The sequence below is a fragment of the Neolamprologus brichardi genome, chromosome 1 (genome assembly GCF_056152115.1).
Source record: "Neolamprologus brichardi isolate AB-2024 chromosome 1, ASM5615211v1, whole genome shotgun sequence".
Lineage (NCBI taxonomy): Eukaryota > Metazoa > Chordata > Actinopteri > Cichliformes > Cichlidae > Neolamprologus > Neolamprologus brichardi.
The window spans coordinates 1,085,760-1,101,744 of NC_142104.1; the positions used below are offsets into that span (position 1 = coordinate 1,085,760).

A 15,985-nucleotide genomic window follows, 5' to 3' on the forward strand; every position below is an offset into this window, starting at 1 on the left:
TGCTTCTTATTGGCCGTGTTAGAAGCTGCAAACATTGTTTTTGAGGAGGTGTGGCCAGAGAACGCAGCCTCGCCTCATTCCCGCCGTGAGAAACATCTGCGATCGTGTTTCCCCAGCAGGTCATGTATGAACCTCCAGCACAGGAGCGTGGGAGCTGTCCACTCTGAGACCACCCACAGTGGAATAAGAGATGGAAACATTATGCTGCTAAAGTGACTCATGTAAGTGCTCCACATCACACACAGAGGGCGTGTTTATGTGTCGTTTCCTGACACCACCCACAGGTGGCGCTGTTTACTGCGTCTCAGCCCTGCTGCTTCACTCTGCGTGCAGCTGATATAAACCAGTGATTATTAGCATTAGCAAACATAACCAGTCTCACCTACAGAAGCATTTTCACACATGGCGTGGGTTTCACCCCTGCGCCCTCGAGCTCGCCCACAGCGAATGAACAAAGAACAAAACTGTTTCAGGATGTGAACACTTTTCTCCTGAAAACCTTCAACGTGTTTTTGATTGAAGGGCTTGTTGTCATAGTTCTGTTTAGGGCAGGACGTCCTTCACTTGTGAGTCACAGCCTGTTTACAGTTTACGGGAGGATCAGACACTGACACAGCAGAACGGCTCCACCAATAGGAGCGTTTAGACGTCCGTCCACCTGCAGAGACTCACGCAGGCCGAGTGTTCGTTCTGAGACGTTGTGGCCTCGGTCGCTCAGCAGAGAAATAAATCACCAGCTGGGAGCCGTTATTGTAAATGCCACCTGTTGAAATCGTGTTTGCACACAGCATTGCTCCACTTTCCAGAGAATCAGGCAGAAACTTCATCAGCCTGTTGGTGCAACATCCCTGCAGGATTGCTTCAAAGGCGCGACTGCATCCAGCAGTGATCTGCACGTCACCTGGTGCAGCTGCAAAACTTCACCGAGCCTCTGTTCCTACTGTCAGCCTCTCAGACATCAGGACGTCCTCGTGCTGCTCAGCAGCCGGTTTCAATCAGAAAGTTCTCCCAGAAATAAAAACACAGACTGACATTAGGAGGCGAATAAACAGTGGCTCACATCCAATTTGAAGTAACATAGCAGTGAATCAGCTGTATATATGACCCCTCATTAGTACGAGAACTTTGAGGATTGGTAAATGGTCTGTAGCGCTTTACACACTGGTGATGCAGCTACATTGTAGCCACAGCCACCCTGGGGCGCACTGACAGAGGCGAGGCTGCTGGACACTGGCGCCACCGGGCCCTCTGACCACCACCAGTAGGCAACGGGTGAAGTGTCTTACCCAAGGACACAACGCCCGACTGTCGGAGCCGGCGACCTTCCGACTACAAGGCGAACTCCCAACTCTTGAGCCACGATCGCCCCCATTATTATCACAGGACTCTGGATCATATAGTTTTATTTACACCCTGAGGAGGAACCGCCCCGTCAAGCGCTGCGGCTCCGTCGAGCCATCATGTAGTTACAGATTTATCAGGACGTCAGGTCACGCATAGGTCACATGAGAAATGTCTGTTTTTACCAATCTATCCACATAAAGAAAACATCCATACATGTGTAAATGAAACAAACTTTATGTTTAGAGGACAGCCCGGCCAATCAGCTGCTTCCTGCAGTCGTGCTGACAGATTTCTTTACTGCGGAGAAATGTTGGAAACTTGTTTGTCTTGTTCTGACACTCAGGAATCAAACGTGTGGTGAAACTGTCACACTGACAGCACGCCGCTTTCCCTTCAGATCACAGTGGGCTGACCCGCGACGCTTTACGCCCTGTCTGTCCCTGCCTTTCAGAATAAAAGGCTTTCTGTAGAAAAGTAGAATTTTGTTGACAGAAGTTTACTGATGATGGTCGTCAGTAAAAGTGTTGCTGCTGCCGCCTGCAGTGTCTCATAAATATATATGACTGCAAATATGCTCGTTCCAAAGAAAGAAAGCGACGCTGCAATGAAGGAAAAGCTCGTTTTTCTCTGGAACAAAGTTACATGTTTGATTTCCTTTCTGTTGAAATCTTCTTTGGGAAAGAAGAAGTGAAGGAGCATGAAAGCTGCTGACCACATGTTTGTAAAACTGTTGCATCGTCGTTTCCTTCTTGTTTATCAGAAATCTCAGTGCTTATTATACGTGCTCGTGTTTTCAGCCGCGTGCACAGAGCCGCTGTTCACCTTTGGTGCTGCGCAGCAATAACACTGAGCTCATGTGTAAACGTTTACAGCACAGGCGTAACTGCTATAAAAACTAAATTCATGTAAACTTTATAAGCTGAGGTTGAATATCCGTCATTTCCTGTTTTAAAGTTGTCCATGGCGGTAAACCCACTCCCGTTACCTTTGATGGCGTGTTGCCATGTCGTCCGTTTCCCACATGCAGGAATTATTTTTATTTGTTTGTAACATCATCATCTGCATCTGTACAGCTGTGCAGAGCAGGGGGGGCCACGTGCAGCAGACAAATGAACTGAATCGTTAGTTGATTACTTGGCGGACAGTTTTGGTCCCCGGGCCTTATGTTTGACACCCCTGGCTCCCAGTTTGGCCCAGTTTAACGTGTGAAAGGTTTAATTGGTTTCAATAAAGCACAGTTAGACTGTCGAGTAAATCTGCAGCTCATTCTTCCTCCTGGTTCCTTCCAGCTTTGCAGCGTTTAGTCATCCAGCTGTTCCAGAAACAGACAAACCGGTTTGTGGGTTCGATCGCAGCCGCAGCTCCGACTTTACCGCTCGTCAGACTCACAACTATTTTTATTTCTCACTACAAAGTCTCAGGGGAATACCAGTTTGTAACAAAGATCTATTCTGATCTATTCACATGGGGAGGATCAGTGCAAGTGTGACTCTGCAGGAGGTCAGAGTTCATGTTACGTGTACGGCTGTTTTAGTGTTTCTGGATTTTTACAAACTGTAGTTTTAACCACATGTCAGAGGCTGGATGCTCTTAGTTTCAGTAAAGCCTTATTAAACACAACTGTATTTGATAAATTCACCTACACATACTTACAGGGAGACACAGTGGAATCAATCAGATTACTATAGAAACTGATCATGATATTGTAAGTAGAGATGGACGATCTGATATCACGTGTCGGTATCGGCCAATATCCAAATTTATGATATCGGTATTGGACATAAAAAAGTGGTATCGTGCCATCTCTAATTGTAAGTACACTGAAGGAGTCTGTAAGTCATTTTAAATAATGTTGTTTTTTAATTTCATGGAAAATCAATATTTCCCGTCTTATGTTGTATTTTTGTATTATGGGGATTTTAACTTTTTACATATTTTTCATTATATTTTTACATCGTTCGTTATGTTTTATGATGATGTTCCTTAATTCAAATGTTTTATTTCACTGATCTAAATGTGATAAATAAAAAAATTCTACATTTATGTATTTGTAGGTAAATAAAAAAACACTATAATTCAGTTTCACTGCAGCTGTGTTATAAAGTTTTACAGTTTTATTGCACAAATGTTGCAGAAACGCATATTTTCACTGCTTACAGATCAAATTCAGAGCTATTAAAACATTCACACTCAGGCTGTGCTGAGGCTCGCCTCTTCACACGGTCGAGTTTGAACTGAACTCAGAGACGTTTCATTTTCCTGAAACCGGCTGATAAATGTCAGCTGTGCCATGAAGCTGGGAACTGTGGACAACAGCTCAGTTATATTCAGTTTGATTAATATTGTGCCAAATGACAGCTCGAGGGCATTTAGGTTATAAGGTCGAGTCCTACACTCGCACAGAGAAGGCAGGGAGGTCAGAGTGGATAGTTTCACTGGAACCATTAAAGTAGGTTGTTGGCACAAACTGGTCTTTCCTTCAGATGTGCCCGGGTTCAGAAAAGTCCCCAGAGTGGATGTTACACAACTGTCAGCCCACAGACAGCGCCTGGAGCTGTTTTGGTAAACGCCGCTGTTCCGCATCTTTATCGCTTTGTTTAACCGGTTTAACAACGAGTTCAGGCTTTGATTGCAGCACAAGAGCCGTTTGGATCAAAAACCGAACACAGAAATGTTCGGGAATAACCTGACGGAGCGATAGCAGGTTTCACCCAAATATTTAACGAGCATATTAGAAACTGTGTGTGTGTGTGTGGCAAGGTTTTTCTGCGCAGTGTACCAGGGGCACGGAGAAAAGTTGTCGTACCATAGGCACCAGGAGTGTGTATGTGTGTGAGTGTGTGAATGGTTGAATGAGGGCCCACACAGGCCTCAGTCTGTTCCCCGTGTTAGCGCTCTCCATGTCTCTGTGGGTCTGAGCTATGAAGCTGCCAACAGCAGCACGTCCTCACTTTGCTCAGACAAACCTCAGAGCTGCAGCCTTTAAACTGTGTTTACAGGTTACTGCAGTGATTGCAGCACTTTTACAAACACATCTGCGATCAGTCACACTCACTTCCTCTTGTACAAATTCTTGTTTTTCTCCAAATTCAAGTGAAGCTCCGCCCCCTTTGCTTCTTACACAAGTCTTGTTGTGGAAAGCCCCGTGATGTCACCAGAGCGTTCAAAAGCAGCCTCTGGGCTCCTGACCTCATCAGAAACACGAGAAGCCCTTCGAGCTCACACCTACAGAGGCGTGGAGCTGCCGGCACGAACGCTCCGACTGCTGGATTTAACGCGACTGCTGACATGGATCAACTGTCTGATCAGGAGAACTGGGACCGGGTCCAGGCTGTGGCCACCTCCTTCGGGCCAGCGGGGAAGTTCTTGGTTCAGTCAGGTCGGGTTCTGGTCGGAGAGGGCAAGCTGGTAAAGCAGAGCCGCAAAAAGCGGCAGGCCAAAGCCTTCTTCCTCTTCAACGACGTGCTGGTGTACGGCAGCATCGTCCTGAACGGCCGCTGGCACAAAAAGCTCAAGGTCATCCCTCTAGGTGAGCGACGATCCTCCTCTGCACATCGCTGAATGCAGCTGTGTGAAAAGCAGACGGCGTGGCGGGCAGAGACAGGTAGATGCTGCAGGTGGAGCAGGAGGTGCTGCACCGCCTGCAGTCTGTCTCTGACCGCTGCAGCAGCTGCAGGAAACACTTTTCTTTTCCTTCAAAGCGTGCACACCTTTGTTTCCCGCACTAACGTGCCCTTCTTCTTCTTCTTCAGAGGACATCCTGCTGGAGGACCTGGAGGACGGCGTCAGGATGAAGAACCAGTGGCTGATCCGCACGCCCAGGAAGTCTTTCTACGTTTCCGCCGCCTCCTGCGAGGAGAAGCGAGCCTGGATCGAGCACATCGAGGAGTGCAGGGGCAGAGTGACGCAGGCCGGTGACCGCAGGCTGGACTTTGCCAACACCTGGATCCCAGACCAGGCCTCCGCCGTCTGCATGCGCTGCTCCAGCAAGTTCACCAGGACCCACCGCCGACACCACTGCAGGAAATGCGGCTTCCTGGTGTGCGGCCCGTGCTCCAGGAAGCGAGCGCTCATCGCACACATCGACTCCACTAAGCAGCTGAGAGTCTGTAAAACGTGTTACTTGAGTCTGGGGGTCGAGCTCCCCGAGCTGACCCGTCAGAGGTGGGACAGCGGCGGGAAGTCGGACGAAGACGAGCTGGAATGCTACAGCGAGGAAGAGGAGGCGGAGCACAGCCTGGAGGAGGAGGACCCCGGCAGGTGGATGGACTCCTGGTCCCCTTACATCTACATCAATCCAGAGCACATCAGGCCCCGAACATAGAGCCACGCAGAGGCTCGGCGCCGGACTCTTTGTGTCACACGTGGACTCAGTGCTGCGCCGCTGCGTGTGACACGCTCTGCACATGCTCTGTTTATGACACCATGTTTATGTTTCATGGAACATCTGCTGCTCTTCTCTTTGTGCACAAACACTACTGTGAAGCTGTTCTCGTCTCTGCGCCAGCACTCGAGGCAGACGTCGCTCTGACCTGCTGCGTTTCCCTCAGCCGTCCAGTGTGTGTGTGTGTGTGTGTGTGTGTGTGTGTGTGTGTGAAATAACAACGAACAATAAAGAATTCAATAAGAGAATCTTTGTCTGTGGTTTTCTCTCAGGATGGTTAAACGACTCTGAAATACTGAAGACGTTTGAACTTGACACTTATTCTCGTCCCAATCAGCACATTTACACACGACTTCCTGTCAGTCAAACTCTCACTGTGCCACAGATTGATCTATACAAGCATCTATAGACAGATTATTCATGAGAATATTATTTTGTATCTCCAGGTTGATCATTTGACCCTAAACCATGAAAACATCCTTTGACTTCAATTCAGTTTTACTCATTCAGCACCGAATCACAACAACAGTCCCGACAAACGACCCGACAATCATATGTAGTGATGTTCGATTCGTGAACGAATCGTTCAATACTCGTGAATCACTTTACTGACTCGTGAATCATGATTCACAAGCCCAACTGACTCACTGACTCATCCCTGTTGCTGTTAGCAAACTAGTTCCATTAGTAAAAATATATCTAGCTTATAATTAAAATTGTGGGGGGGTAAAAACAACAGCCAGTTTCTTAACAAAAGCATTTCTGCTCTGAACTGGAAGAAAAAACCCTGAGTAGAAGCTCACATCAAGAAAATAGCTCCTCGGTTCACAGTAGCATCGCTCTGCTAACATGCTAACAGCTAACATGCTAACAGCACATTTGAGCTACTCACCCCCTCCCTCCTGGCTCATAGCTTCTTCTTCTTCTTGGTTGGCAACCAATGTTAAGGCGCATTACCGCCCCCTGGCTCACAGCTCAGTGGACATTTAGATGAGAAAATATATATTTGACACACTTAAGGAAAATACTACTAAAATACAAATAAACAAAATAAATGTTTATTAAGCAATTTTGATAGGAAATTGCTTAATTTTAGAAATGTTTTTGCTCTTTTTTGCTCTATAAAATAGTTGTTTTTTTAGAATCATTCATCTTAGCAGTAGGATTTACATGAAAAGAGAAAAAAATTAAGTTTGAGTGAAAATGTAAATTTTTTGCACTCTCTGGTTAACTGGCTCAGTGAATCAAATGACTCAAAAAACCCGATTCACTTTGGTGAGTGACTCATTACAACTCGATTCAGTAAAAAGAATCAAATTTACCATCACTAATTATATGAGCGACAGTGGGAAGGGAAAACTCCCTCTTAACAGGAAGAACCAGGTTCAGGGAGGGGCGGGGCCATCTGTTAGATGTAATGCTAACTTTGCCTGAAACCATGCAGGTAAAATAAAAGCAACACAAAGCAGTGAAGAGTGAAGGTCCTGCAGGTAATGTGAGCCCTCGGCAGTCAGCTGTTTGTATTGTAGGTGAAAGGTTGTTGTCGTTATTCACAGTCGATTGGTTTGGTGGTTTCACCGGGTCAGCAGTTCCTCTTAACATCCTGGTATTTCCCTGAAATCTCATCGACTTTGAGATGTACTGAAATAAAAAAACCTTCGATTATGGTCGTGCCTGCAAACATGTTTTCTACAAAGCAAACGCCGGCGGCGTGCATGGGCAGCACTGTAGAAAACTGTTGTTCAACCGGTTTTTCATGACGAGCATTAGGAGCTCAGGTACAGGTGTGCCCACCTCTGGGTAAAACGACTGCACCGCCTAAAGTATGGCGGTGTGGGGGCCAGCTCCCTCCCCCTGTCTGCTCACTGCGCTGTCTAACAAAGCTGCTACACTAAACTTCAAAAAAGTCTCTTTGACCATGGAGCTGTTTGTTTGTTTGTTTTCACCCTTTTTCCTCCATAAAACGTGTGAAGCATCGTCCGAGCTTTTATTATCTGCTGCGTCCAAAACTACAAACACTACAATAAGACTTAAACTCTGTGACTGCAGCTGTGATCACTGTGCAATTAAATCGACTTTCAGTGTGTTTTTTATCTGAAATTATATTATTTAGATTTTGTTATGTCCTTAAATTAGTGTGTAATTATATTTACCTACATATATATAACAGTGTGTAAACCGGAAAAGGGAAACAAGTGAGGTTTATACAGGAAAGTAAAAGTAATTATATCATAAGTAACTTTAGATACTGCTTGAGTAATTCTAAGTGATGTTGCAGAGAAACAAGTTACTTTGTAACTATGCTGTACCTGTCAGGGTGTGGGCCATATTAATCCTGCATTTTTATATCTTTATTTATTGATTCATTGTTACATCTTTAATTGATTATGTTGATGTGAATGAACAACACAATGTGATAAGGACTGTTCTCCCTTATCAGCTTACAAGGAAACTATAAACACGTCATTGTCAAACTCGTTTGTTTCTTTCATAATCACCGTTCAAACATAACTTTCAGGAAGAGCGTCTAAACTACCTGGAAGCTCGACAAGGTTGAACTTATAATGCGGCCATTGTTGTGAAAAAGTACAGCTTATGATGTAAGACGGGGAAATATTGTTTTCCCACAAAGTACTTTAAATACTTGTAGGTAAATATAAGTACACTGTAATCATAAAACGCCATTAAACCCTGACTCAGGGGACACATAATTAATACCTAATGTTGGGAAGCTCATCTTTTAACCAGAAGGTTGCCGGTTCGATGGTTGTTGAGTTTCCCTGCATGATTGTCGGGTTGTTACCTCAGCACATGAAGCACGCTGAGGCGACTGTTGTTGTGATTCGGTGCTGAATGAGTAAAACTGAATTGAAGTCAAAGGATGTTTTCATGGTTTAGGGTCAAATGATCAACCTGGAGATACAAAATAATATTCTCATGAATAATCTGTCTATAGATGTTTGTATAGATCAATCTGTGGCACAGGGAGAGTTTGACTGACAGGAAGTCGTGTGTAAATGTGCTGATTGGGACGAGAATAAGTGTCAAGTTCAAACGTCTTCAAGTATTTCAGAGTCGTTTAACCATCCTGAGAGAAAACCACAGACAAAGATTCTCTTATTGAATTCTTTATTGTTCGTTGTTATTTCAGTGGTTCACACACACACACACACACACACACACACACACACACACACACACACACTGGACGGCTGAGGGAAACGCAGCAGGTCAGAGCGACGATGCCTCGAGTGCTGGCGCAGAGACGAGAACAGCTTCACAGTAGTGTTTGTGCACAAAGAGAAGAGCAGCAGATGTTCCATGAAACATAAACATGGTGTCATAAACAGAGCATGTGCAGAGCGTGTCACACGCAGCGGCGCAGCACTGAGTCCACGTGTGACACAAAGAGTCCGGCGCCGAGCCTCTGCGTGGCTCTATGTTCGGGGCCTGATGTGCTCTGGATTGATGTAGATGTAAGGGGACCAGGAGTCCATCCACCTGCCGGGGTCCTCCTCCTCCAGGCTGTGCTCCGCCTCCTCTTCCTCGCTGTAGCATTCCAGCTCGTCTTCGTCCGACTTCCCGCCGCTGTCCCACCTCTGACGGGTCAGCTCGGGGAGCTCGACCCCCAGACTCAAGTAACACGTTTTACAGACTCTCAGCTGCTTAGTGGAGTCGATGTGTGCGATGAGCGCTCGCTTCCTGGAGCACGGGCCGCACACCAGGAAGCCGCATTTCCTGCAGTGGTGTCGGCGGTGGGTCCTGGTGAACTTGCTGGAGCAGCGCATGCAGACGGCGGAGGCCTGGTCTGGGATCCAGGTGTTGGCAAAGTCCAGCCTGCGGTCACCGGCCTGCGTCACTCTGCCCCTGCACTCCTCGATGTGCTCGATCCAGGCTCGCTTCTCCTCGCAGGAGGCGGCGGAAACGTAGAAAGACTTCCTGGGCGTGCGGATCAGCCACTGGTTCTTCATCCTGACGCCGTCCTCCAGGTCCTCCAGCAGGATGTCCTCTGAAGAAGAAGAAGAAGGGCACGTTAGTGCGGGAAACAAAGGTGTGCACGCTTTGAAGGAAAAGAAAAGTGTTTCCTGCAGCTGCTGCAGCGGTCAGAGACAGACTGCAGGCGGTGCAGCACCTCCTGCTCCACCTGCAGCATCTACCTGTCTCTGCCCGCCACGCCGTCTGCTTTTCACACAGCTGCATCAGCGATGTGCAGAGGAGGATCGTCGCTCACCTAGAGGGATGACCTTGAGCTTTTTGTGCCAGCGGCCGTTCAGGACGATGCTGCCGTACACCAGCACGTCGTTGAAGAGGAAGAAGGCTTTGGCCTGCCGCTTTTTGCGGCTCTGCTTTACCAGCTTGCCCTCTCCGACCAGAACCCGACCTGACTGAACCAAGAACTTCCCCGCTGGCCCGAAGGAGGTGGCCACAGCCTGGACCCGGTCCCAGTTCTCCTGATCAGACAGTTGATCCATGTCAGCAGTGGCCGTTAAATCCAGCAGTCGGAGCGTTCGTGCCGGCAGCTCCACGCCTCTGTAGGTGTGAGCTCGAAGGGCTTCTCGTGTTTCTGATAAGGTCAGGATCCCAGAGGCTGCTTTTGAACGCTCTGGTGACATCACGGGGCTTTCCACAACAAGACTTGTGTAAGAAGCAAAGGGGGCGGAGCTTCACTTGAATTTGGAGAAAAACAAGAAGTGAGTGTGACCAGTGTTGCCAACTTAGCGACTTTGTCGCTATATTTAGCGAGTTTTCAGACCCCCTAGCGACTTTTTTTAGAAAAAAAACGTCGCTAAAAAAAGACGTGAAAGCGCATATCGCTTTTACTCTCAACAAGCAGCGGGTGCTGTAACGCAGTCAGTTCTTCTTTTACTCTTTTACTCTTATGCTGTTTTGTGGATCACAAGGTTTAAAACTATTTATAAACACACACACACACAGTAACTCCACCAGAGTGCCTATTTCGGGTCACTTTTGCCGGTCCAAGCCCGGGTAAAGGAGCAGGGTTGGAATTGTGACATTAAAAAAACAATAATTGCTAAAAGAAATTTAATTTGTAGTTCTAAATAAACTCTAAATGCATTTAGGACGTTTTTTACTCACTTTATGTCTCGTCCACGATGTTATTTCTCTCTCCAGCAGCATAGGTTACAATTACATTAGCATGACCAATTATGCAAATTAGGTGATGACGTCATTTAGCGACTTCTAGCGACTTTTAGGACAGCCAATAGCGATTTTCCTTACTGAGGAGTTGGCAACGCTGGTTCGGTGGTTGAATCATCCGTCCCCACCAATGCCAAAACCAAATCTACGCCCTTGTATCAAACGATCACTATGGCATTACTGAGAGTTAAAAACTGTCTAAAGTCTTTCATCTTTAATAAAATGATCAGCGTTCTGCTCTACCAGGTGTAACAACTGAGTTTAACATCCAGGCATCCATGAAAACTGAATTTATGACATTTAACGGAGTTAGAAGTTAGCAGGAAGTTAGCTCGCTAGCTTCTAGCTAAATACAATATAGCATGTCCTGACTGCGGGGTTTTGGAAACAAATTCAAACGTACAGCTCTGTTATCACTTCCAACATAAATGAAGACAGAAAACTAAACAGCAGTGACGTTTGTAGGGTTACTGAAGTTTGGCTAGCTGGTATATAATGTTGTGCTACGTGACCGCTAGCTACACAGCTATGTTAGCATAATATAAACAAGCTAACTTTTTTTCCACTCGATAAAAGTTAACGTGAGTGTTCTCGGTGGTCAGGAACAAATGTAATCGCATGGCAGGATGCTGTAAAAGGACCAAACTTCAGCCAGAAGAACAACTGAGATAATCCATCCACAATACGAGGTTAGTCATTCATATACTGCTGCATGGGCTGGGCTGTAGTTACATCCTAAGGTTTTAAAAACTGAGCTTAAATAAATGATTAGCGGTAATAAAAGCCGAGGGAGGTCAACAGTGATCACTGACTGTTTTAGGAGCTTTTTGAGATTAAATAGAAGAAAATACAAAACATTAAACATGTTAACAACACAAAAGCCATATTAAACGCAGCTACTTTAGTAGGATTCATCACGTAATCACTTAACAACTGGATAGTTTTACATTCATGCATCACATTTGGTATTTTCCCACCTGTAGCTGGCCTGCTGCCACTAAAAGCTATAAATCCAGTGAGCTGACGGGCACGCCCACCTCGCACAGCAGCAGGTTGCCGTCAGACCGGTCGAGCGTCGGTGAAATGCTGTCAATCATCCCCTTCACTGTTTATCTTTTCATCTATTTAATTATTCTTCCTTCCAGCATGCGAGACGAATGCAGGTCAGCAGAGTTACGGTTAGAGCAAAACACTCTGTGCCAGCAGCGGCAAACCTTCCCAAACTTCCAGAGACGCCTTCATTTTTGGCAGCCTGAAGAAGACGAAGAAGCTAAAAAACACCACCTTTAATCTTCCTGCTTCCCTGAGATTTGAGATAATTAATAATCTTTAGTATTTGTCAGCATCGTCTCAACAGCATCAGGAGCAGATGAGCAGAGAAGCTGCAGCTGCACAGTGTGCGACTCTGCAGGCCTCCTTCACTCATTCTCCACTTATTTTTTATTTCATGCTGTTTATCTGAAGCTGAGTCATGTCCTGCTTTGTTTTCTGTCACACTTCATGAAGCTCTTCTTTTATTTTGTCACTTGGCTTCTTTCCAGTTTCGGCTGCTTTAACGCAGGAGTTTCTCAACTTTTGTGGTGAATAAAGTCTCAGTTTGTGTTTTGGTGTCTAAGAACAGGAAAGCTGTGCAGTGTGTTTTAGGATCCATGAAACACTGAGCGTAAAGCAAAAGCACAAAGCATCGTGGTGCGCTGAGGCCGACCTGTGTGCGTTAAACAAATCGTCGACTGAAGACTCTTACATCTCTAACAGCTGCACCTACAGTTCACAGGACGCCAGCCCATGTGAACCTCGTGTGCATGTTATCGTGTTCTCTGGGAGTCAGTGATAGAGCACCCTGCAGCTCTATGAGGGGACTCCATCCTTTCCCCAAAGTGAGCGTCTGCAGAAGCACGAGCACGACGTCACAGCACGACTTAAAGGAAAGAAACTGTAGGCGGACAAAATATTAGTAGTATTTAAAAATGTCAACTCTGCAAGTGATCAAACGCTCAGGGACACATATTAATATTAAAAGATATACATCAAGTAGTGTTTAATCACATCTTTCACAAAGTGGATGCAAACTCATAAATTTAGAGTTAATTCATTAAAAATAAATAATGAGTTTTATGTAAACTACCAGGTTTGAACTCGCCGTATCATTCAAGGGTTTTTCTTCATGTTCATAAAATGAAACAAAAACCTGTGAAATATCATGTTTTACATCTCAGAGTTCTTAAGAATAGCTGCCCTTTGCTTTGCACACTCTTGGCATTCTCTCCATATATGATCATAGACATGCTCATTTATTCCCAATAGTGCCACAACTAGTTGATCAGATTAGACGTGACAGCTGATGATTAGCCGGCTAAACATAACAGTAGAGGCGATCGTGGCTCAAGAGTTGGGAGTTCGTCTTGTAATCGGAAGGTCGCCGGTTCGAGCCCCGGCTCGGACAGTCTCGGTCGTTGTGTCCTTGGGCAAGACACTTCACCTGGTGGTGGTCAGAGGGCCCGGTGGCGCCAGTGTCCGGCAGCCTCGCCTCTGTCAGTGCGCCCCAGGGTGGCTGTGGCTACAATGTAGCTGCCATCACCAGTGTGTGGATGTTCAATTTGTAATATTACGTTTATGAACTAGTGCAGTTTTATATATAACACATTTAAAATATTTCGTGGATTCATCTTATTTATTTTTTTTATTATTTTTATTAGGAGTCGGAGGTATTTGCATTTTTTAAAGGTGATGGCTGTGATAAAGTTTTGTCTTTATTTATATCACAGAACAACAACAAAGAGTGAAAGAAACTTTTGTTTCTGTTGAGCAATATTAAATTATGTCTAACTCGTCCTTGCAGAAAGAAACATAACAGGTTCCTGATGACATCGACTCGGCTGAGCGACGCTCAACAACACAAACACCACATCAGTGACACAACAGCTGAGTCATTCAAACCTGACGTGATGGTGTTTAAAGAGAAGTGGAATCTCATCTCATGTGTGTCTATAATCACGCTTTCTTACTAAGTCGTTCTGTGGCTCAAGGGTTCAAATGAAAGTCACTCCCAGCGAGAAACACTTTAAATGTATTTTACTGTAAACAGGACAGACGTGCCACAAACCTGAAGGTCTGGACTGTGTTGACCTGGGTCAGTAATCTGAGCTGAGTGAAACGAGCCTGACTGTGCAGAGACGGCTGCAGCTCACAAACGTGCACGAGCAGCTCTGAAAGGCGGCGAGGACGCGTGACGGCCAAACGCTTCAGTCACAAACATCAAAGTTCTTTTTATACCTTCAAACATCTTTCAGCGTCTTCAAACTTTTGTCATGTACACGCTTCACATTTAGCTGATAGGGGGTCATATGATTGTTGACTCCCTATCAGCAAGCACCTGGCGACAGTGGGAAGGAAAAACTCCCTTTTAACAGGAAGAAACCTCCAGCAGAACCAGGCTCAGGGAGGGGCGGGGCCATCTGCTGTGATTGGTTGGAGGTGAGGGGTCAGTCGACCTAAACACAGAGCCACTAACGTTGTTTGGATTATTCAGCCTTTATGTTTTAAAAGCATCTCGATTTAGTCGTTTTCCCTCAGACGCCTGACACAAACGTGAAAATCCTGCCTGTCGTCTTTGTGTCACACTCAGCTGAGATTTTAGGATCAGGACCCGAGTACAGACGTCTGCCAGAGACGTCACCTGATGTACTCTGATAAGCTTTCTTGGCTTTCTGTACAAGCTAAATTATACTATGGCTTACTTGTATTTTTAAAGAAAGCAACACTGGTAAACACACCACACTTCTTTATGCTCAGTTGCAGCATCCAGATGAAATATAAAATCAGGCTACACGATTCTCAACTAACCACAATTTAGTAACTCCTCGAGTTAAAAGTAACTTTTTGAAAAACTGTTATATTTAGAGCATCAGTGGGATAAGTTGCCTTATGCAATCAGAGAATCGGCTTCTATTCATAATTTTAAAAATCACCTAAAAGCCAATTTAAGCAGTTTTTAATTTATTTGTAAAAATTGTAAGAGGGTGATGTCACTTGTTTGAGTGTTTTGTTTTTTTTATAACTTTTAATATTTACATGTTTACATTTTCAGAATTGTAAAACCTTATTGTGGATGTAACAGCCAAATTATGTGGACATTTTGCATCCAACTCATTGTGTAACATTTTATTTGGTGGTATTCGATGGTTTGGGCCCCAGGAAGACGAGCACCCACTGTTGTGGAAGCTAATGGGGTTCCTTATAAATAAACAAATTAACTCTATAAAGGAAGATGTAAGAATCAGACACCAGCTGTTAAAAACAGAATCTTCAAATGATGATTCCAGATGTTTACATTCATTTAATCCCTGAAAACTTGAACAGCTCCACTCCTGCTCAGCTCCGACATCGGGACGATCATTGGCTGCAGCGAGCAGAAGGAAACTTTCTGCACCTTTAGATTAGATGAAACTTTATTAATCCCTCGGGTGGGTTCCTCCAGGAAATTCAGTTTCCAGTAGCATAGCACCGAAAGAAGTTGCATGTTACAGATACATTAAGGGGAATGAGAGTAAGGATATAAGCATAAATACACCATATATACACACATATATAAATACAGAATATAAAATATGGATAAAGTGCCTTTGTGTTAAGTGCCAGCAGCTCCGCTCTTGAGTAGATGAGGGAGCTGGTTCCAGTTTTAAAAAGTGTGTTATCCATAGTATCTCTAAGAGGTAGAAAGTAAGGTGACTAAAGGAAGGTAAAAAAAAGTTTGAAAGACTAGTCTAAAACAGTTAAAAGTTAAGAAACAAGTTCGGTGTTGCAGAGCTACTTGGAAAGGCTGCCGTCACTCCAGCGCCATCTTGAAATCCTCCTAACTTTATCCTTTAACCTCCTAAGACCTGAACTCTTTCATTGAATGCATTTTTAATTTCTCTTTGCTATTTGTGCTGTTTTTACTTTCATCAAGTCTCAAACAATTACCTCATTTTTTTGTTTTTAACCTGACTTTTGTTTCTGAGAAAAATGAGATCCACATGAGAGGACATTTGTTTCAAATTTTGATAGAACAGCAGCAACATTTTGTATTTTAGTCACAACCCAAAATGTGATGTGCAC

The 15,985-nt window shown here is 44.9% G+C and overlaps 2 protein-coding genes across 2 annotated transcripts; one reads left to right on the forward strand and one right to left on the reverse strand.

Moving 5' to 3' along the window:
* Positions 1 to 4,438: 4,438 nt before the first annotated feature.
* LOC148106231 (pleckstrin homology domain-containing family F member 2-like) lies at positions 4,439 to 5,934 on the forward strand. The gene is made up of 2 exons (XM_087843693.1): positions 4,439 to 4,873; positions 5,097 to 5,934. Exons 1-2 carry the CDS (start codon positions 4,633 to 4,635, stop codon positions 5,666 to 5,668), a joined length of 813 nt encoding a protein of 270 aa, XP_087699819.1. The 5' UTR covers positions 4,439 to 4,632; the 3' UTR covers positions 5,669 to 5,934.
* Positions 5,935 to 8,890: 2,956 nt separating this feature from the next.
* plekhf1 (pleckstrin homology and FYVE domain containing 1) lies at positions 8,891 to 11,879 on the reverse strand. The gene is made up of 3 exons (XM_087843697.1): positions 11,866 to 11,879; positions 9,960 to 10,395; positions 8,891 to 9,737 (listed from the first exon to the last, which is right to left on the reverse strand). Exons 2-3 carry the CDS (start codon positions 10,339 to 10,341, stop codon positions 9,166 to 9,168), a joined length of 954 nt encoding a protein of 317 aa, XP_087699823.1. The 5' UTR covers positions 10,342 to 10,395; positions 11,866 to 11,879; the 3' UTR covers positions 8,891 to 9,165.
* Between the last annotated feature and the right edge of the window lie 4,106 nt (positions 11,880 to 15,985).

What these genes read in the sequence shown, in the direction of transcription:
- LOC148106231 (XM_087843693.1), top strand. Translation starts at nt 4,633, where the DNA reads ATGGATCAACTGTCTGATCAGGAGAACTGGGACCGGGTCCAGGCTGTG. An exon ending in GCTCAAGGTCATCCCTCTAG is followed by an intron (nt 4,874 to 5,096) that starts GTGAGCGACGAT and finishes CTTCTTCTTCAG; the next exon opens with AGGACATCCTGCTGGAGGAC.
- plekhf1 (XM_087843697.1), bottom strand. Translation starts at nt 10,341, where the DNA reads ATGTCACCAGAGCGTTCAAAAGCAGCCTCTGGGATCCTGACCTTATCA. An exon ending in GCTCAAGGTCATCCCTCTAG is followed by an intron (nt 9,738 to 9,959) that starts GTGAGCGACGAT and finishes CTTCTTCTTCAG; the next exon opens with AGGACATCCTGCTGGAGGAC.